The sequence below is a fragment of the Haliotis rufescens genome, unplaced genomic scaffold (assembly GCF_023055435.1).
Source record: "Haliotis rufescens isolate VD_foot unplaced genomic scaffold, xgHalRufe1.0.p SCAF_1, whole genome shotgun sequence".
Lineage (NCBI taxonomy): Eukaryota > Metazoa > Mollusca > Gastropoda > Lepetellida > Haliotidae > Haliotis > Haliotis rufescens.
In genome coordinates, this window is record NW_025963779.1 from 60,900,000 (window position 1) to 60,923,385 (window position 23,386).

The following is a 23,386-nucleotide window of genomic DNA, read 5'->3' on the forward strand; positions in this document are numbered from 1 at the left end:
CCCATCTATACGCCCATCCCATCTCTACACCCACCCCATCTCTACACCAACCCCATCTCTACACCAACCCCATCTACACGCCCATCTCTACACCCACCCCATCTCTACACACACCCCATCTCTACACCCCATCTCTACACCAGCCCCATCTCTACACACACCCCATCTCTACACCCCATCTCTACACCAGCCCCATCTCTACACCCATCCCATCTATACGCCCATCCCATCTCTACACCCACCCCATCTCTACACCCACCCCATCTCTACACCAACCCCATCTCTACACCCCATCTCTACACCAGCCCCATCTCTACACACACCCCATCTCTACACCCCATCTCTACACCAGCCCCATCTCTACACCCATCCCATCTATACGCCCATCCCATCTCTACACCCACCCCATCTCTACACCAACCCCATCTCTACACCAACCCCATCTACACGCCCATCCCATTTCTACACCCACCCCATCTCAACTTCCACCCCATCTCTACACCCACCCCATCTCTTCACCCAACCCATCTCACACCAACCCCATCTCTAAACCCACCCCATCTCAACTTCCACCCCATCTCTACACCCACCCATCTCTACACCCACCCCATCTCTACACCCACCCCATCTCTACACCCACCCCATCTCTACACCTTCCCCATCTCTACACCCCATCTCTACACCCACCCCATCTCTACACCCACCCCATCTCTACACCTTCCCCATCTATACACCCACCCCATCTCTACACCCACTCCATCTCTACACCCACCCCATCTCTACACCCACACCATCTAAACACCCACTCCACCTCTAAAGCCACCCCACCTCTACACCCACCCCATCTCTACACCTTCCCCATCTCTACACACACCCCATCTCTACACCCCATCTCTACACCAGCCCCATCTCTACACCCATCCCATCTATACGCCCATCCCATCTCTACACCCACCCCATCTCTACACCAACCCCATCTCTACACCAACCCCATCTACACGCCAATCCCATTTCTACACCCACCCCATCTCAACTTCCACCCCATCTCTACACCCACCCCATCTCTTCACCCAACCCATCTCACACCAACCCCATCTCTAAACCCACCCCATCTCAACTTCCACCCAATCTCTACACCCACCCATCTCTACACCCACCCAATCTCTACACCCACCCGATCTCTACACCTTCCCCATCTCTACACCCCATCTCTACACCCACCCCATCTCTACACCCACCCCATCTCTACACCTTCCCCATCTCTACACCCACCCCATCTCTACAGCCCCACATCTACACCAACCCGATCTCTACACCCCCACATCTACATCAATACCACCTCCAAACCAAGCCCAGCTCTACACCCAGCCCATCTCTACACCCACCCGTTCTCTACTGCCACCCCATTTCTACACCAACTCCATCACTACACCCTCATCTCTACACCAACCCGATCTCTACACACACCCCATCTCTACACACACTCCCCATCTATACACCCACCCCATCTCTACACCAACTCCACCTCTACACCCCCACATCTACACCCATACCACCTCTTATCCCAGCCCATCTCTAAACCCATCCCAGCTCTACACCCACCCTATCTCTACATCAACTCCATATCTACACCCACCCTATCTCTACACCCACCCTATCTCTACACCACCTATCTCTACACCCATCCAATCTATACACTCACCCCATCTATACGCCCACCCGATCTCTTCACCAACTCCATCTATACACCCCCTCATCTATGCACCAAACCCATCTATACACCAACCCCATCTCTACACCAACCCCATCAACACAGCCACCTCATCTATACACCCACCCCATCTCCACACTCACCTCATCTCTACACCTTGCTATGAAAGAGGTCTGATCCTAAGGGAGATACATTATAGGCGCGGCCAGTCATCGATACGACATCGGTACTATCAGTGTTGTTGCGAGTAGTTTGTGGGGATGTAGCTGAGGCCTCGTCAGGGTCACCACCACACAAAACAGAAAATGTCTCACGCCGAAACTGTCTGGACGACCAGCCGTAAATGATAGGATTGACCAAGCAGTTAATGTAAGGCAATTGAATCACCACGTCAACTATTTGAAGCTGTGAAACCACAAGGTGTGGCAATTTGGGTGTCTGGCTAAAATAGATAGCCTGGATTAATCTTGGAACAACACTGATTAAATATATAACAGTCAAACTGAAAAATATTGACGTGATGTTCGATGTAGGTACACGGTTTGGAGAACTCTGTTTCATGGCATGTAACCTTAGATGGCGGGCAATCAATGAATACAACACGATAAGTGACGTCATAACAGTTACAAGCAACAGAAACATCCAGGCCGAAAATGCTATTGAAAGTTTCAGTTCTTTGCTTGTCTTAGAAAAATCACAAATTGGAACTTCAACAAATCCAGTTTGGTTGAGTGTCTCCCACCCCACCAGGAATTTATTGTTCGTCAGAATCAGCACGATAGGAAGTCCAGTCAGGACACAGAAGATGATACAGCCAAATGTCAACTTCTTTGCCAGGATCTCTGTAAACTGGGGACCATGTGGGCGGCATATTTTCCTGAATCTCTGAACAGCGATGACAACGTACAGAGTGCCTGTTATCGTGGTGTTGAAGTAATGGAACCAGGTTAAGTACTTGCACATCAGGGACGCGTTAACACTCCGGATGATTTTTGATACACAGAAGGCAGGAATTATTCCTATTGAGTTGATAAGATCCAGTGCAGCTAGAATTTTTACGAAGAAGCCAAAAATGTTGATTTTTATCCTCTTGGTGTAGATGTAGAGGATGAGACTGTTCCCTGGAATCCCCACAACCACTAGCAGCACACAAAAGACCACGATGGAGGGATGAAGCTGGAGTCTTTCCCAGGGACTGATGGGAACGATGGAAACGGAGGTTGTGTTGTTGCTCATGGTGGCCTGAATTCAGGTGAAGCACAAAGTCAATAGATGTATACAACATTTAGTTCAGCATTTAATTGTACAATTTACACACTTCAGTGGATCAGTGTGTGTTTTGGTGCAATTGCCTACGTCTATGACCTCAAGTGTGGTTACATTAGCAAAGGGATATTTGGGTCATCAGTAACGTAAATGTGTTTAAACTGTCATAATTGGTCTTGAATGTCCTTAACAAACTATATAAATGGTTCATCTCATACATAACCGATTAGAACGAATGATCAACACAGAGTTGCAGAAAACCCGAACCATTAAAACCCAATTTGAATTTGAATCAATTTCCACACTAACGAGAAATTAAACAACGAAAATTTATTTTGTGCTTACACTAAAATCAACACAAGTGGCTACTCTCAAGTTTTACAACAACAAACCGAAATGTTTGCAACCAAATATGTAACATTAGAAGACCGAGGACCGTCCAAACACAGCTTCCATCATGCAATAATATATTATAGTTGGAGTGAGTAAGTGAGATCTGTTTAACGCCGCTTTTAACAGTATTCCAGTTATATCGCGGCGTGTCAGCTTAATGTGGGGAGAAAGCCCCAAGTGATGCAGGTCTTAGACGTTTACCACTTCTGTGAAACCCACGAGCACGGGTATGGTGCTGACAAACCTAGAAACATGATCGGGGCGAACCGGGATTCGAACCAACAATCATAGGTTTCTGGCGTGCCAAAGGGACGTAACTATGCACAGCAAATCGCGGCGTCTTGGACGACTGGACCATTATAGTTGGAGATAGAGATACTAGTAGATATTACTTACTAACATTCACAATGTAGAGACAGAAAACCTCTTCCAGTTTGGTATCTCTTCCTTGAAACAATAATCGTTACACAGTTTTTGGAGAGGGCATTTCTATCCCATACAAATCTCACTGTTAGATTTCTAGAAGTTGCTTATCATCTGATCAACTGTCAAATGATATCAGACCATCACAGGAAAATTTCTCGTTTTCCTAAAATCATTTGCAATGAAAGTAGTTTCTGGTATATTTGAAGCTTCTCCTTCCTTCCTCCGGTTTTCATTGTTCTTGCAGTGTGAATACCACACTTTGTTACCGGCTCGATTTCTAACAGGCCGCCACCGTATGGCAGATTGCCGGGTGCGGCGTAAGGCAACGAACAGACACAAACGTTTCTACGCAAGTTCTGTGGGGTTGGATGATACCGGTGGAGCGAACACCTTGTTTCATGACTGATTTTCGGTGATCCATTCATATTCTTTTCATCACTATTTTGTCTTTTACGCCCGATGGAATCTGTTTCGGCGGATAATCGAGACTGGTTATTCTCTGGCGTTGACAATTTTAATTTACAGACGATAACGGGGAACACCGAACTTGTTGGCTGAGGTCATGCAGTCAGTTCAAGTCAAATCAATATTACGATATCAAGGAATGGTATCCTCAACAAATTCAGTCTTAGAATCACCTTGAGGTCTTGTACTGACTTACAATAACTCAGTTAAGGTGGGAGGAGATTGATATAAGTTTATTACACATTAGAAGTGTCGACTTGTTCCATCATTTCATTCATATTAATGGGGTATGGTTGGTAGGAATTTTATTCAGACATACATGCTTTGTGTCATTTTGTTTCCAGCATCTGTACTGCGATCTGTTTTGGATTGACAGAAAAACAACATTTCGCATTCATAAAACAACATTTTATTACCATGCATTTTTCAATAAACTGATTGGTTGTGGATATCACCCTGCCAATCTTTAATTTAAGACGACTTTAAGGCCATGACGAATACAATGAAAATGTCCTCTTTTATTAGTTTTATTCTCATTTCGAAATATATACGATATGTATAATTTCATTGAAAAGAGCTCTGTGTTATACGGTTGTGGTATGAGTTGTGTAGCGATCCTCAGTTGGCGTATTAGTAGTCAAGGCAGGATCAGGATCAGATCGGTTACCTAGAACAGAGAGTGTCGCACGTCGGAATCTTTTGTAGGAGAAACTGTAAATGAACAGATTTGCAACACAGTTCAAATTTGGCAAGTGAACAGCAACATCGGACATCTGTAGTTGCGTAAACGTAAGTTGGTGAAATTCTGGAGTCTGACTGAAATACACGGACTGAATTAGGCGTGGAATCACGCTCAGCAGATAGATCGCAGTCAAGCTGAAAAAGACTGTTAAGGAAACCGATGATCGTTTACCTCTTCCTGGGGAAGAAACACTCATCTGCCTGTTATGTTTCCTCAAATGCAGAACGATGGTTGAGTACAATAATGTCAATGAAACGAAAATACATAAAACGAACAAAACCATCCAGCCAGAAAATAATAGAGACATTTTCGTTTGCTTTGCTGTTTCAGTGTAGTCACAAGTTAGAGCCGAGACGACACAAGTCACGTTGTTAACTTTCCATTCAACTCTCAATAGGTTGTCTGTCAATATGAAGAAAACAGGGAGGCCAGAGACGAAACAGAAACTGATACTGAAATATGTCAACTTCTTTGCCAGAGGTGCCTCAAGCTGACGTCCATTTGGACGACATATTTTCTTAAATCTTTGAACAGCAATCACAAGGTACAGAGTCCCCGTGGTGCATGTATAGAAGTAACGGTACCATGTAAGGGTCTTACACACCAATGATAGGTTACCACTGGTAATAGTTTTAGACAACAGAAAGGCAGGTGTTATTCCAACAGAATTGATGAGATCAAGAACTGCAAGTGTCTTTATGAAGAATCCAAAAATGGCGATATTAATTCGTTTAGTGTAGACGTGGATAATGAGACAATTTCCTGGAATCCCCACAATCCCAAGAAGCACACAGAAGAAGGCAATCGTGGAGTGAAGCTGCATTCTCTCTGTGACACTAATTGCCAGGCAGTCTGTGTTGTTACTCATCGTTTCTGGAACAGAAGAAGGTGAGGTGAGGTAAATTGGGTTTAACGTCGCGTCCAAGATTATTGCACTTGTATAGCGACGTGCATGCACGTGTGTGTGTGGCTGCATGTACTAGTCCGGACTGATGCCGATTTATAGTGCTAGATCACTGGGATACAATGCCGCAGTTTAACATGAATACCCTACTCAGACACAGTATACTGACTCCGAGCCGACCAGTCCTTGTTTTACCCCCTTAATGCCGAGCGCCAGACAGGGTAACAACAAGTAAAATCTTTTAGCGTCTTTTGGTATGACGCGGCCGGGGATCGAACCCCGGACCCTCCGCTCTCCGGGCGGACGCTCTACCACTAGACCACGGAGGCGGTCTGGAACAGAAGAAGACGCATATGACAGCGAGTGAATGACTGACTGGGTGAGTGAGTAAGCCTTGAATATTATTTCAGTTGGCTTTGAGGTGGGAAGAAAGCCCGATGTGATGAAGGTTAGGGCGTTACCACTCTGTCAAAACGAAAAGAGAAAGCAATTCTGCACTGTAAATTGCGGCGCCTTAGTGCGACTGGGCCACATATGACAGAAGACATATATACAATAACACATATCAGGAAGTGGTTATTCAGTAAACGAACAAATAGTTTACAGAAAAGCCATATAACTCTTTTGTCAACCATTATCAAAACCAATTTCCATTCATTCTATCATCACTTCGATCAGAAGAATTAACTTACTTACTGTGAGACGCCAACCTAATCATGCAGAACATGGGATAGCAAATATTTTACACATGGTGTTGTAAGATTCATTGTAGAAGGTGTGTTTCATTGATATCTCTCTCGTATACATGAGGGGCGGTTGGGTAGCCTTGTGGTTAAAGCGTTCGCCCGGGTTCGATGAACATCGTGTTTAAACCAGGTGTTGTATAATTGTAACTAAGTTTTCCTTTCTTCTTATATCGGACATATATGAAACCGTACGTCACTTTATTCCAAGCGACAGTCTCATTGACAGTGTATATTGCACCATCCAATGTAAATATAAATATACCTACCTGAATATGTTCAAGCTACTCAAATGGGTCACCACACTAATGTTACGTCCAGGTCGATGTACAAATTTATTTCCATTTTCAACATCCGTGTGTACTTTCGGTGATAACATTAGATAAAGCATATGTAAAATCATTAAATGATTTTGTTCTGTTTAAAGCCGTATGTAATTTTATACATTAAGCACTTGTCATGGATTTCGATAGTTATGTATCAGTTTGATTGACCTCTGCCCATGATCCAGGAAAATATCATTTTCAATGTTAGAATATTTGTATCTTGTAAACCCAATGTTTTTTAAGGTATATTGGAAGACAAGTGACATTTCATTCTTGTGCGGCGCCTGCCTTTTTTGCTCAAGATTCCAGCGACAGTCCATCTCTTCGCCCACCCCATCTCTAAACGTCTCCATGTTTACACCGCCCCATCCCTTCACCAACTCAGTTTCTACAACAATCCGTCTCTACATCTCTCCATCTCTACACCTTCTACATCTCTACATCCACCCCATCTCTACACCCACCCCATCTCAACTTCAACCCGATCTCTACACCCGCCCAATCTCTACACCCGCCCAATCCCTACACCTATACCCCATCTCAACTTCCACCCCATCTCTACACCCGCCCAATCTCAACTTCCACCCCATCTCAACTTCCACCCCATCTCTACACCCGCCCAATCTCTACACCCGCCCAATCTCTACACCTACCCCATCTCAACTTCCACCCCGTCTCTACACCCACCCCATCTCAACTTCCACCCCATCTCAACTTCCACCCCATCTCTACACCTACCCCATCTTAACTTCCACCCCATCTCAACTTCCACCCCATCTCTACACCCACCCCATCTCAACTTCCACCCCATCTCTACACCATCCCATCTCTACACCCATCCCATATCAACTTCCACCTCATCTCTACACCCGCCCAATCTCTACACCCGCCCCATCTCTACACCCATCCCATCTCTATATCCGCCCCATCTCTACACCCACCCCATCTCAACTTCCACCCCATCTCTACACCCATCCCATCTCTACACCCATCCCATATCAACTTCCACCCCATCTCTACACCCGCCCAATCTCTACACCCGCCCAATCTCTACACCCGCCCCATCTCTACACCTACCCCATCTCAACTTCCACCCCATCTCTACACCCACCCCATCTCAGCTTCCACCCCATCTCAACTTCCACCCCATCTCTACACCCACCCCATCCCTACACCCATCCCATCTCAACTTCCACCCCATCTCTACACCCATCCCATCTCTACACCCATTCCATATCAACTTCCACCCCATCTCTACACCCACCCCATCTCTACACCCACCCCATCTCAACTTCCACCCCGACTCTACACACACCCAATCTCTACACCCACCCCATCTCAACTTCCACCTCATCTCAACTTCCACCCCATCTCTACACCCATCCCATCTTAACTTCCACCCCATCTCTACACCCATCCCATGTCTACACCCATCCCATATCAACTTCCACCCCATCTCTACACCCACCCCATCTCTACACCCACCCCATCTCAACTTCCACCCCATCTCTACACCCACCCCATCTCTACACCCATCCCATCTCAACTTCCACCCCATCTCTACACCCACCCCATCTCTACACCCGCCCCATCCCTACACCTACCCCATCTCAACTTCCACCCCATCTCTACACCCATCCCATCTCTACACCTACCCCATCTCAACGTCCACCCCATCTCTACACCTACCCCATCTCAACGTCCACCCCATCTCTACACCGGCCCAATCTCTACACCCGCCCCATCTCAACTTCCACCCAATCTCTACACCCGCCCAATCTCTACACCCACCCCATTTCAACTTCCACGCCATCTCTACACCCGCCCCATCTCTACACCCATCCCATCTCTACACCTACCCCATCTCAACGTCCGCCCCATCTCTACACCCGCCCAATCTCTACACCCGCCCCATCTCAACTTCCACCCAATCTCTACACCCGCCCAATCTCTACACCTACCCCATCTCAACTTCCACCCCATCTCTACACCCACCCCATCTCAGCTTCCACCCCATCTCAACTTCCACCCCATCTCTACACCCACCCCATCCCTACACCCATCCCATCTCAACTTCCACCCCATCTCTACACCCATCCCATCTCTACACCCATTCCATATCAACTTCCACCCCATCTCTACACCCACCCCATCTCTACACCCACCCCATCTCAACTTCCACCCCGACTCTACACACACCCAATCTCTACACCCACCCCATCTCAACTTCCACCTCATCTCAACTTCCACCCCATCTCTACACCCATCCCATCTTAACTTCCACCCCATCTCTACACCCATCCCATGTCTACACCCATCCCATATCAACTTCCACCCCATCTCTACACCCACCCCATCTCTACACCCACCCCATCTCAACTTCCACCCCATCTCTACACCCACCCCATCTCTACACCCATCCCATCTCAACTTCCACCCCATCTCTACACCCACCCCATCTCTACACCCGCCCCATCCCTACACCTACCCCATCTCAACTTCCACCCCATCTCTACACCCATCCCATCTCTACACCTACCCCATCTCAACGTCCACCCCATCTCTACACCTACCCCATCTCAACGTCCACCCCATCTCTACACCGGCCCAATCTCTACACCCGCCCCATCTCAACTTCCACCCAATCTCTACACCCGCCCAATCTCTACACCCACCCCATTTCAACTTCCACGCCATCTCTACACCCGCCCAATCTCTACACCCGCCCCATCTCTACACCCATCCCATCTCTACACCTACCCCATCTCAACGTCCACCCCATCTCTACACCCGCCCAATCTCTACACCCGCCCCATCTCAACTTCCACCCAATCTCTACACCCGCCCAATCTCTACACCCGCCCCATCTCAACTTCCACCCAATCTCTACAACCACCCCATCTCTACACCCACCCCATCTCTACACATTCCCCATCTCAATTTCCACCCAATCTCTACACCCACCCCATCTCTACACCCACCCCATCTCTACACCCACCCCATCCCTACACCTACCCCATCTCTACACCCACCCCATCTCTACATCCCCCCCATCTCTACACCCACCCCATCTCTACACCCACCCCATCTCTACACCTACCCCATCTCAACTTCCACCCAATGTCTACACCCACCCCATCCCAATTATGTTTCTAGGTTTGTAAGCACCATACCCGTGCTCGTGGGTTACACCGAAGTGGTAAACGTCTGAGACCTGCATCACTTCGGGCTTTCCTCCCACATTAAGCTGACACGCCGTGATATAACTGGAATAATGTTAAAAGCGGCGTTAAACCCAACTCACTCACTTACTCACTCATCACAAAGACCAAACGAATTCAGACGCAAACTTTACCATGCTCAACATAGATAAGAAATATATCACAAATGGTGTTCTGAGATTCATCGCAGAAGGTGTGTTTCTGTGTCGTATACATGATAGCATGAACATCGTACTTAAACCAGGTTTTGTATCATTATATACTGAGTTGCTTTCCTTTCTTATTACATCGGACATATATGAAACCGTACGTTACTTTATTCCAGGCGACAGTCTCGTTGACAGTGTATATTGCACCATCCAATGTAAACTCATAATCACAAATATAAATATACCTACTTGAGTATGTTGAAACTACTCAGATGCGTCATTTATGCATAAACTACTTTAATGGATTTCAATGATTATGTATAAGATACAGGTACGGTTTTAGATCACATTCAATGTTGGAATATTTATATCTTGTGACCCCAATGTATTTAAAGGTATATTCTCTGCACCAACCCCATCTGTAAACCGCTCAATCTTTACACACAACCCATCTCTACACCTTGTCCCGTCTCCACGTACCTCTATCTCTCCACAACTCCTTATATACATCTCCATCTCTCCACTACTCCTTATATACATCTCTATCTCTCCACAACTCCTTATATACACTTCCATCTCTCCACAACTCCTTATATACATCTCAATCTCTACACCTTGCCCCGTCTCCACGTATCTCCATCTCTACACCTTGTCCCGTCTCCACGTACCTCTATCTCTCCACAACTCCTTATATACACCTCTATCTCTCCACAACTCCTTATATACATCTCCATCTCTACACAACTCCTTATATACATCTCCATCTCTACACAACTCCTTATATACATCTCCATCTCTACACAACTCCTTATATACATCTCCATCTCTACACCTTGCCCCGTCTCCACGTATCTCCATCTCTACACCTTGTCCCGTCTCCACGTACCTCTATCTCTCCACAACTCCTTATATACACCTCTATCTCTCCACAACTCCTTTTATACATCTCCATCTCTACACAACTCCTTATATACATCTCCATCTCTACACAACTCCTTATATACATCTCCATCTCTACACAACTCCTTATATACATCTCCATCTCTACACCTTGCCCCGTCTCCACGTATCTCCATCTCTACACCTTGTCCCGTCTCCACGTACCTCTATCTCTCCACAACTCCTTATATACACCTCTATCTCTCCACAACTCCTTATATACATCTCCATCTCTACACAACTCCTTATATACATCTCCATCTCTACACAACTCCTTATATACATCTCCATCTCTACACAACTCCTTATATACATCTCCATCTCTACACCTTGCCCCGTCTCCACGTATCTCCATCTCTACACCTTGTCCCGTCTCCACGTACCTCTATCTCTCCACAACTCCTTATATACACCTCTATCTCTCCACAACTCCTTATATACATCTCCATCTCTACACAACTCCTTATATACATCTCCATCTCTACACAACTCCTTATATACATCTCCATCTCTACACAACGCCTTATATACATCTCCATCTCTACACAACTCCTTATATACACCTCCATCTCTACACAACTCCTTATATACACCTCCATCTCTCCACAACTCCTTATATACACCTCCATCTCTACACAACTCCTTATATACATCTCCATCTCTACACAACTCCTTATATACATCTCCATCTCTACACAACTCCTTATATACATCTCCATCTCTACACCTTGCCCCGTCTCCACGTATCTCCATCTCTACACCTTGCCCCGTCTCCACGTACCTCTATCTCTCCACAACTCCTTATATACATCTCCATCTCTCCACTACTCCTTATATACATCTCTATCTCTCCACAACTCCTTATATACACCTCCATCTCTCCACAACTCCTTATATACATCTCTATCTCTACACCTTGCCCCGTCTCCACGTATCTCCATCTCTCCACAACTCCTTATATACACCTCCATCTCTACACCTTGCCTCGTCTCCACGTATCTCCATCTCTCCACAACTCCTTGTATACATCTCCATCTCTACACATCTCCTTGTATACATCTCCATCTCTACACCTTGCCCCGTCTCCACGTATCTCCATCTCTCCACAACTCCTTATATACACCTCCATCTCTACACCTTGCCTCGTCTCCACGTATCTCCATCTCTCCACAACTCCTTATATACACCTCCATCTCTACACCTTGCCCCGTCTCCACGTATCTCCATCTCTACACCTTGCCCCGTCTCCACGTATCTCTATCTCTACGCAACTCCTTATATACACCTCTATCTCTCCACAACTCCTTATATACATCTCCATCTCTTCACAACTCCTTATATACACCTCCATCTCTACACAACTCCTTATATACACCTCCATCTCTACACCTTGCCCCGTCTCCACGTATCTCCATCTCTCCACAACTCCTTATATACACCTCCATCTCTCCACAACTCCTTATATACACCTCCATCTCTACACAACTCCTTATATACACCTCCATCTCTACACCTTGCCCCGTCTCCACGTATCTCCATCTCTCCACAACTCCTTATATACATCTCCATCTCTACACCCCTATTGAACTGGCTACATGACTTCTGGAACTATCCTGAGAAGCATAGAGGGAAGACTGACAAATGTTCAACAGGAAAGTCCTGATCATTCTTTATGGTAATTCATAATTAAGTCACTTGATTGTCAGGTTTGTGTACAGGCCGCCGTTGCATGTCAAGTATACTGCTGTGCGGGGTCAGGTAATAAATACTATTTTATGCACATTATGTGAATAGCGGGAGCTACCGGTAGGGCAGGACATGATGACCCTTTTCGAGAACACTCGTTGTCATCAGTGATCTTCAGTGGTCCATTCATAGTATTTTCACAGCTATTTTACCCTTTACGCAAAATGGAATATGTTTCGTTGGACAAACAAGACTCTTTACTCTCTTGTATTGACATTTATATTTATCAAATGAAAGTACAAACGCATTTATAGATAGTGTATGGAGCGAGATGAAACCACACATATAAACAAAGCTAATCAACAACAATGAATGCTGTTCTCTGAGCGTCAAGACAAACAGTAACATTTCCTTTCGACCAATGAAATTTAACAAAATCATTTAAAACGTTATGAACAGTATTGGACTGGAATTCATTTTTCCTTCTTTGTTTTATATGGTATATTTACTGAAGGAAACATAGACGTAAATGACACCCTCCTCTTGCTGAATATGTATAGATAGGAGCTATTGAGCTATATTCCATTAAATTTTGGAAAATGTCAGTTAGCTGCATTTGTAAAACAATATCAACAATATACAATACAATAACACCTAGGTCGTTATAAGATGTTTATTTTCCATTTAGAGACAATGTTTTTGCTACTCTGCAAATACGCGAGGTAAATATGTCAGGCCAATGTGAAATTCAAGTCAGAATAGTTTTCTTAACTTATTGCAAAATGTAAGCGCAAAGATTGTTGCTACGTTGGGTTTTTGTTACTGGGTCAGTGAGAAATCTTAAATCCTCATTTAAACACCAAGAATGCACAACATCTCTTTATCATACCGCCATGTCTGAATGATGAGATCTGATTGGTTCACATGATCTAAAATACGATGTATCCAGGCTTGGAGAGAAATAAAATTCTCACCGGGAGAATGTATCCCTTATACTCCGGCACGAAGAAAACAGGTTGCACCTGGATTTTCTCAGCGGGAGAATAAATCCCTTATACCCCGCTTCGAAGCAATTAGCCGCATGCTTTTTCCGAGTCAATGAAAGTCACGTGACATATCAGCTCACTCAAACAACTGTTTTCTATTAATTTGGAATCTGTTTTAACTCTCTTACAACGTCATATTAAAACATGTCGGTAATAGAAATTCGTTGAAGCAGTATCACTCGGGGAAAAAGTGTTTTTATGCGCCCGGCTGTCCAAAGCGTCTTGCTATAGATTCAGCATCAGCCGATGTTATCACGATAGTCACTGAAGTAGAGAGGATTTTATTTCCCTTCTTTTGCGTGTCTTTTTATCCAGATATAATTTAATCTTTAACAATTCAAATGTAATTTGTATTTCACAAAAGAATATTTTACATATATAGAATATTCAGAAAGATAATCCAAAAAATCGTCGATATATCGGTGTTTCTCTAAGCACTACTACTCCTTGAAATATAAAGCTGATGCTGTCCGCCCATCAACAACATACGTAGAATACGGTAGTTCGGCCAGGCCTGTCAGTCTCACTCTCCACGTGGCATGTCGGGATACCCCCGTCGTCTGAAAGTATTAAAAGTAAAAAGTAGTACTTAAGTTAGAGCAAGTGGAGGCTTCCAGAAGCGAGTATTTTGCAGTGCTCTGAATTCTAGGTAATGCATGGTTATGACTGTAAGCGATTTCCTTTATCTTACCTTATATAGGATGTGGCTTATATTACCAACTGTCAGTTCTTACCCCTCCTGTTATACAGTATGGCTGACATTGCCTTCTCTCTGTTATCCTCTTATTCGCTATTGAAGATGCGGCTGAAAGTATCAACTGACTGCGTTCATTTTTCTGGGTTTTTTCTCAGTACCTGCTATATATGAGCCTCGTGCTTCTTTCCATGGACTGTATCCTCCACATCCAGTGAGGGTGAAGCCGTCGGGACACGTCGCCTTCAGCAGTCCGCTCACAGGTTGAGGCTTTGCAGAGTGTACGCTACACGAGAGATCCGGAGCCCTGCAGCAGGTGGCATAGGAATATACGCCTGCAATAAGAACACACTCCTGCAATGACATTGTAATTGTTTCTGAATTATAGTCATTGGTCATGGTCACATAATTATGGTAACTTCATAACATTTCATAGGGAATGTATATATTTCTACAATCGTGACATACCAGCTGCTCCAAACTACAAATATAAGCTAATTTAGTGACACAATGTTTGTGATTCCGTGTGACATTACTAGTCACATGTTCTCTTTATCATATGGCCCGTGGGGATTCGTTGTAGTATATGCCCTCAGCACCACAATCAATTTAACGCCGCACTATGTAAATAATCGAGTCTGGACCAGACAATTCTAGTGATTGACATCATGAACATCGATCCATGCAACTGGGATACAATGACATGCATCAACCAAGTCAGTGAGCAACCCTTACTTCAAGCATGGGCTGCTGAAGACCTATTCTACCCCGGATCTTCTCGGGTCCACAGTCGCAAGAGGCGACTAAGTTGTGAACGTGTGATTCCGGGCCCCAAGCAGCCTATGCTTAATGGACCGTATTGTCGATTAAGTAAATGCTGTCGTCATATAGCACGAATATTGACGATTGCGGCGTTAAACAAACACACACGCACGCACACACGCACGGACGGACGGAAACACGCAAACACTTAGAAACACGCGTGTTGCTTTTTTACCTGTAACTGAGAAACCCCCGGCGTATGCACGGCAGTAACTGGGGTTGATCTCTACGCCATCCAGATAACCATTAGGCTGATGCACACCACATCCTGATAAAAACAGGCATGGTCGATAGTTCTTTAGCGTAGTGGACATAGTACATAAGGCATACTTAATTAGGAAACCAGATTGACATGAGAGGGTTTGAGTGTGTGGTGGATATGGTGCGGAATACACAATCGTCCTCCAGATAGTAGACACAGCCCGTGTGATCAATGTCAGGTTTGGTGTTGTTGAAGGGTTAATGTGTGTGGTGCGTATCTCTCAACCAAAGCGCAAATGAAGTTTTTCCTTCCGGTTATGTTTCCATAAATCTAATCTAAAATAGGCCACGCCCACTGGCGAACTACTGTTTCCTTATTGGCTGAACATTGTGTGGGAGGGGCTTGTTATGCGTTACTGCACTGAACAATGTCACTAGTTTCGCTTCGTTGTCTGCGGCCTCTTGTGTTAATGATTAAGTAAGGAGTCTGAAAAAGTTATTATTGCTGGCGTATTTATTTATTAGATTGAACTTAAATACCGCGTTGTGTTAACGGAGGTATTACACTTCAATAAACGCAAATAAATATTGAAGTAAGTTTGTTCAATGGATCGGAAATATACTTCCATACATCGTACCCATGACTTGAAAGGACTTGAAACATTCCGACTGAACATGTGCATCATTGATGTTCTTAGATGGTCCATCAGTGAGGTATTCACACTGTAGTCCGTCCTGTTTACAGCATCTAGCAGAGGCGTACTGTGCTGAGGCGCCAGCTATTCAGACATAAACATACAAATGCCATCATAGAATGGAAAACTTAAACTAGACAGGCTGGTGTTATTACCATTTGGACATTTCTCATAAAAAAATGTTTTAAAAATTAACATGAGAACATCATACTGGGAAACATCGAAATGGGCAAGACAAGCTTTTTATTCACTTTAACGTAAAAGGATATTGCACTCATGTGTAGAATGTAATCTTATATTAAGACATGTTTAAGAAACACAGAAACAAATTTATGTTCTCAGTCTTTGTAGTGTTTAACATATTCACCAATGACTGGTTATTAGTTATCTTGGCAGGGGGTGAATATTTCGTTTTTAGTAGTGTGTACTTGTCACAAATGAATATGACAGGACACTCATCTCAAACAACTCCAATGTTACAATTTGTACATAATTAACTTTAATAGTTCATATGGTTTTATCATAAGTATTCGAAACCTGCCACATTTAAGACTTACTTGTGCTCGTTATGTCAATTTGGCAGAAAGGAGTGCCCTTGACCATGACTATTTTGACGCCGTTGACTTTGCCACTTGAAGACTGTAAATATAGCAGTGTTGACGAGGTGAACCCGCTTGCATGACATGATGCTCTGTTTGCGTGCTTGCGTGGAAGACGTATACAAGTATGAAGTCGTTTTAGTCAAACTAACTATTTCGATACTCTAAAGTGAGCCTTCGAGTGATGTTGATTAAATACAGTCAGCTATAACGCCAAGGAACGGTCTTTGTAAGAATGTCGATTTTGGCCAGAATTAAAAGCAGTAGTTATAACGACGTAAAACACACGGTAGTACCGCAGATTTTGAGGAGCAGCCTATCAGCATCTCATCAGCCTCACAGGACACCGACACCAGACTGCCGGCCGGGGACATCCTGTCAGTACACGTCAACTTCGCCGGACCAGCAGACAGCGTCTTCGTCGTGATCCAGTTGGGGATGACTGCAACCAAAGATAGGTCATTCACAGATACTGTCAGCGATAGGTGTGTTGATGACGCAAGGACACTCATTGGCCCTGTGCATGTAGTTAATTATGACGTCGATCCCCGTGAAGATCCGGATAAGAATTAGTCTATGATTGTTGTAAGTGGCTATAGAGGCACGGGATAAGGTGGTCATGGACATGATGAGGCGGTCATGCTATGATATCAATCACTGGATTACCTAGACCAGACCGACATACAGACTGCCGTCATACAGCTGGAATATTGTTGAGTGCATGAAACTAAGACATATATGTCAGGTCGAGGCGTTAGAACTAAACCTTGGTATACTGTTAATGACACGACTTTAGGGTCCGACCATCGGTGTCAGGTATTTAAACGCCCTAAATATGATACAGATAAAGATGAAACCGATAAAGATGATACAAATAAAGAAGATAAAGGTGATAAAGATAAAGATGTTGAAGATAAAGAAGTTGAAGACAGATGATAAAGAAAAAAATTATAAAGATAAAGATGTTATTGATAAAGTTGTTGAAGATAAAGATGATAAAAAATAGACGATGAAGTGAGATGAAGAGATAATTCTGGATAACTTTTCCACCTTCTAATATGAGTTAGAAAAGATAGGTGTTGTTTTTTTCAACGAAACCCTCATTTATGCAATCCTTCAAGTGAACTGGAGGTTTGCAATGACATCACCATATGGAAAATGTACCTCGACAGTCCAACGATGTTGATGACCACTGTCCGTTCGCCTGACAGGTGATGGTGTCGTCCCCGCCATGGTTCCTGTAGCCAGCAGAACACGTGAAGGTCACCGTCGTGTTGAATGTGGTGGTCATCTGGACGCTGGGCTCTGTGTTGTTTCTTGCGACAGGAATCCCACAATCCACCGCTAACACAAGTTTAATGTTATGATCGTACCGTAGTTGTAATACATCAGTATGGTTAAAGATAGAGATGATAAAAATAAAGACGATAAAGTTAAGGGTGATAAAGATTAAGAAAATAAAGCGGGGGGTGATAAAGACAAAGATGACAAATAAACATGATAAAATGATAAAAATAGAGATCATAAAGATAAAGATGAAATGATTTTACAGATGAAGAAGATATAGGCATAAAAGATAAAGAAGATAAAGCTAATGATGATAAAAATAAAGAAGATAAAACTAAAGATGATAAATATAAAGAACATAAAGCTAAGGGTGATGAGATAAAGAAGATAAAGCTAAGGATGATAAAGACAAAGAAGATAAAGCTAATGATGATAAAGATAAAGAAGATAATGCTAAGGATGATAAAAATAAAGAAGAGAAAGCTAAGGATGATAAATATAAAGATGATAAAGTTAAGGGTGATGAGATAAAGAAGATAAAGCTAAGGATGATAAAGACAAAGAAGATAAAGCTAATGATGATAAAGATAAAGAAGATAATGCTAAGGATGATAAAAATAAAGACGATAAAGCTAAGGTCGATAAGATTAAGAAGATAAACCTAAAGATGATAAATATAAAGAAGATAAAGCTAAGGGTGATGAGATAAAGAAGATAAAGCTAAGGATGATAAAGATAAAGAAGATAATGCTAAGGATGATAAAAATAAAGAAGATAAACCTAAAGATGATAAATATAAAGAAGATAAAGCTAAGGGGGATGAGATAAAGAAGATAAAGCTAAGGATGATAAAGACAAAGAAGATAAAGCTAATGATGATAAAGATAAAGAAGATAATGCTAAGGATTATAAAAATAAAGAAGATAAACCTAAAGATGATAAATATAAAGAAGATGAAGCTAAGGGGGATGAGATAAAGACGATAAAGCTAAGGATGATAAAGATAAGAAGATAAAGCTAAGGATGATAAAGATAAAGACGATAAAGCTAAGGATGATAAAGATAAGAAGAGAAAGCTAAGGATGATAAAGATAAGAAGATAAAGCTAATGATGATAAAGATAAAGAAGAAAAAGCTAAGGATGATACAGATAACAAGATAAAGCTAAGGGTGATAAAGATTAAGAAAATAAAGCGAAGGGTGAAAAAGACAAAGATAACCCATAAAAACAAGATAAAATGATAAAGATAGAGATCATAAAGATAAAGATGAAATGATTTTACAGATAAAAAAGATGTAGGCATCAAAGATCAAGATGATAAAGATAACTAAGATCAAGCTAGGGATGATGAAGATAAAAAAGATCAAGCTAAGGATGATGAAGATAAAAAAGATAAAGCTAGGGATGATGAAGATAAAGAAGATAAAGCTAAGGATGGTGGATAACGAAGATAAAGCTAAGGATGGTGAAGATAAAAACGATGTAGATAAAGATCAAGAGGCTGAGGAAGATGAAGATGATAAATATAAAATGATCAGGCAAATATCTTAAAGATAAAGATGACAACGATAAAGATGATGAATTCATATAAAGAGATAATTCTGTATAACTTATCCGCTAAAATGAGTTAGAAAAGATAGGTGTTGTTTCTTTCAACGAAACCCTCATTTTATGCAATCCTTCAACGGATCTGGAGGTTTGCAATGACACCACTATATGGAAAATGTACCTTGGCAGTCCAACGATGTTGATGACCACTGTCCGTTCGCCTGACAGGTGATGGTGTCGTCCCCGCCATGGTTCCTGTAGCCAGGAGAACACGTGAAGGTCACCGTCGTGTTGAATGTGGTGGTCATCTGGACGCTGGGCTCTGTGTTGTTTCTTGCGGCAGGAATCCTACAATCCACCGCTAAAAAAAGTTTAATGTTATGATCGTACCGTAGTTGTAATACATCAGTATGGTTAAAGATAGAGATGATAAAAATAAAGACGATAAAGTTAAGGGTGATAAAGATTAAGAAAAAAAGCGGAGGGTGATAAAGACAAAGATGACAAATAAACAAGATAAGATGATAAAAATAGAGATCATAAAGATAAAAGGTAATGATTTTACAGATAAAGAAGATAAAGATAAAGATGATAAAGATAAATAAGATAAAGATAAAGATAATAAAGATAAAGAAAATAAAGCTAGGGATGATAAAGATAAGGAAGATAAAGCTAATAATGATCAAAATAAAGAAGATAAAGCTAAGGATAATAAAGATAAAGAAGATAAAGATAAGGGTGATGAGATAAAGAAGATAAAGCCAAGGATTATAAGGATAAGAAGATAACGCTTAGGATGATAAATATAAAGAAGAGAAAGCTAAGGGTGATGAGATAAAGAAGATAAAGCTAAGGATTATAAAGATAAGAAGATAACGCTTAGGATGATAAATATGAAGAAGAGAAAGCTAAGGATGATAAAGATAAAGAAGATAAAGCTCAGGATGATGAAGATAAGAAGATAATGCTAAGAATGATAAAGACAAAGGAGAGAAGCTAAGGATGATATAAATTAAATAAGATATCGCTAATGGTGGTAAAGACAAAGAAGAGAAAGCTAAGGATGATAAAAATAAAGATAACGCTAAGGATGATAAAGATAAACAAGAAAAGGCTATGGATGATACAGATTACAAGATAAAGCTAAGGGTGATAAAGATTAAGAAAATAAAGCGAAGGGGGAAAAAGACAAAGATGACAAAAAAAACAAGATATAATAATAAAGATAGAGATCATAAAGATAAAGATGAAATGATTCTACAGATAAAAAAGATATAGGCATCAAAGATCAAGATGATAAAGATAACTAAGATAAAGCTAGGAATGATGAAGATAAAAAAGATCAAGCTAAGGATGATGAAGATAAAAAAGATAAAGCTAGGGATGATGAAGATAAAGAAGATGAAGCTATGGATGGTGGATAACAAAGATAAAGCTAAGGATGGTGAAGATAAAAACGATGTAGATAAAGATCAAGAGGCTGAGGAAGATGAAGATGATAAATATAAAATGATCAGGTAAATATCTTAAAGATAAAGATAACAACGATAAAGATGATGAATTCATATAAAGAGATAATTCTGTATAACTTATCCGCCTGCTAAAATGAGTTAGAAAAGATAGGTGTTGTTTCTTTCAACGAAACCCTCATTTTATGCAATCCTTCAACGGATCTGGAGGTTTGCAATGACACCACTATATGGAAAATGTACCTTGGCAGTCCAACGATGTTGATGACCACTGTCCGTTCGCCTGACAGGTGATGGTGTCGTCCCCGCCATGGTTCCTGTAGCCAGCAGAACACGTGAAGGTCACCGTCGTGTTGAATGTGGTGGTCATCTGGACGCTGGGCTCTGTGTTGTTTCTTGCGGCAGGAATCCTACAATCCTCCGCTAAAAAAAGTTTAATGTTATGATCGTACCGTAGTTGTAATACATCAGTATGGTTAAAGATAGAGATGATAAAAATAAAGACGATAAAGTTAAGGGTGATAAAGATTAAGAAAAAAAGCGGAGGGTGATAAGGACAAAGATGACAAATAAACAAGATAAGATGATAAAAATAGAGATCATAAAGATAAAAGGTAATGATTTTACAGATAAAGAAGATATAGGCATAAAAGATAAAGAAGATAAAGCTAATGATGATAAAAATAAAGAAGATAAAACTAAAGATGATAAATATAAAGAACATAAAGCTAAGGGTGATGAGATAGGAAGATAAAGCTAAGGATGATAAAGACAAAGAAGATAAAGCTAATGATGATAAAGATAAAGAAGATAATGCTAAGGATGATAAAAATAAAGACGATAAAGCTAAGGTCGATAAGATTAAGAAGATAAACCTAAAGATGATAAATATAAAGAAGATAAAGCTAAGGGTGATGAGATAAAGAAGATAAAGCTAAGGATGATAAAGACAAAGAAGATAAAGCTAATGATGATAAAGATAAAGAAGATAATGCTAAGGATGATAAAAATAAAGAAGATAAACCTAAAGATGATAAATATAAAGAAGATAAAGCTAAGGGGGATGAGATAAAGACGATAAAGCTAAGGATGATAAAGATAAGAAGATATCGCTAATGATGGTAAAGACAAAGAAGAGAAAGCTAAGGATGATAAAGATAAAGAAGAAAAAGCTAAGGATGATACAGATAACAAGATAAAGCTAAGGGTGATAAAGATTAAGAAAATAAAGCGAAGGGTGAAAAAGACAAAGATGACCCAAAAAAAACAAGATAAAATGATAAAGATAGAGATCATAAAGATAAAGATGAAATGATTTTACAGATAAAAAAGATGTAGGCATCAAAGATCAAGATGATAAAGATAACTAAGATCAAGCTAGGGATGATGAAGATAAAAAAGATCAAGCTAAGGATGATGAAGATAAAAAAGATAAAGCTAGGGATGATGAAGATAAAGAAGATAAAGCTAAGGATGGTGGCTAACGAAGATAAAGCTAAGGATGGTGAAGATAAAAACGATGTAGATAAAGATCAAGAGGCTGAGGAAGATGAAGATGATAAATATAAAATGATCAGGTAAATATCTTAAAGATAAAGATGACAACGATAAAGATGATGAATTCATATAAAGAGATAATTCTGTATAACTTATCCGCCTGCTAAAATGAGTTAGAAAAGATAGGTGTTGTTTCTTTCAACGAAACCCTCATTTTATGCAATCCTTCAACGGATCTGGAGGTTTGCAATGACACCACTATATGGAAAATGTACCTTGGCAGTCCAACGATGTTGATGACCACTGTCCGTTCGCCTGACAGGTGATGGTGTCGTCCCCGCCATGGTTCCTGTAGCCAGGAGAACACGTGAAGGTCACCGTCGTGTTGAATGTGGTGGTCATCTGGACGCTGGGCTCTGTGTTGTTTCTTGCGGCAGGAATCCCACAATCCACCGCTAAAAAAAGTTTAATGTTATGATCGTACCGTAGTTGTAATACATCAGTATGGTTAAAGATAGAGATGATAAAAATAAAGACGATAAAGTTAAGGGTGATA

General features: G+C 41.8%; 2 protein-coding genes across 6 annotated transcripts in view; both read right to left on the bottom strand.

The window, feature by feature from the left end:
• Positions 1-1,758: 1,758 nt before the first annotated feature.
• On the bottom strand, positions 1,759-3,892 carry LOC125372379 (proteinase-activated receptor 1-like). Its single transcript, XM_048382240.1, has 2 exons — positions 3,767-3,892; positions 1,759-2,953 (listed from the first exon to the last, which is right to left on the bottom strand). The coding sequence occupies exons 1-2, from the start codon at positions 3,770-3,772 to the stop codon at positions 1,862-1,864; spliced, it is 1,098 nt and encodes a 365-aa protein (XP_048238197.1). The 5' UTR covers positions 3,773-3,892; the 3' UTR covers positions 1,759-1,861.
• Positions 3,893-5,732: 1,840 nt separating this feature from the next.
• LOC124145055 (sushi, von Willebrand factor type A, EGF and pentraxin domain-containing protein 1-like) overlaps positions 5,733-23,386 on the bottom strand; it is a 29,042-nt gene continuing 11,388 nt past the window's right edge. Inside the window, exons 7-17 of one of the 5 annotated variants that reach the window (XM_048398867.1) lie at positions 23,106-23,285; positions 21,577-21,756; positions 20,046-20,225; positions 18,193-18,372; positions 17,325-17,470; positions 16,987-17,068; positions 16,373-16,513; positions 15,709-15,801; positions 14,873-15,046; positions 14,507-14,577; positions 5,733-5,876 (exon numbers count right to left, since the gene is read on the bottom strand). In XM_048398867.1, the coding sequence (XP_048254824.1) occupies positions 5,868-5,876; positions 14,507-14,577; positions 14,873-15,046; positions 15,709-15,801; positions 16,373-16,513; positions 16,987-17,068; positions 17,325-17,470; positions 18,193-18,372; positions 20,046-20,225; positions 21,577-21,756; positions 23,106-23,285 (1,436 nt within the window). In that variant the 3' untranslated portion in view covers positions 5,733-5,867. Of the gene's footprint in view, positions 5,877-13,286; positions 14,578-14,872; positions 15,047-15,708; positions 15,802-16,372; positions 16,514-16,986; positions 17,069-17,324; positions 17,471-18,192; positions 18,373-20,045; positions 20,226-21,576; positions 21,757-23,105; positions 23,286-23,386 lie in introns of those variants that run through there. The other 4 variants (XM_048398874.1, XM_048398866.1, XR_007221941.1 and 1 more) reach the window with 4 other exon arrangements.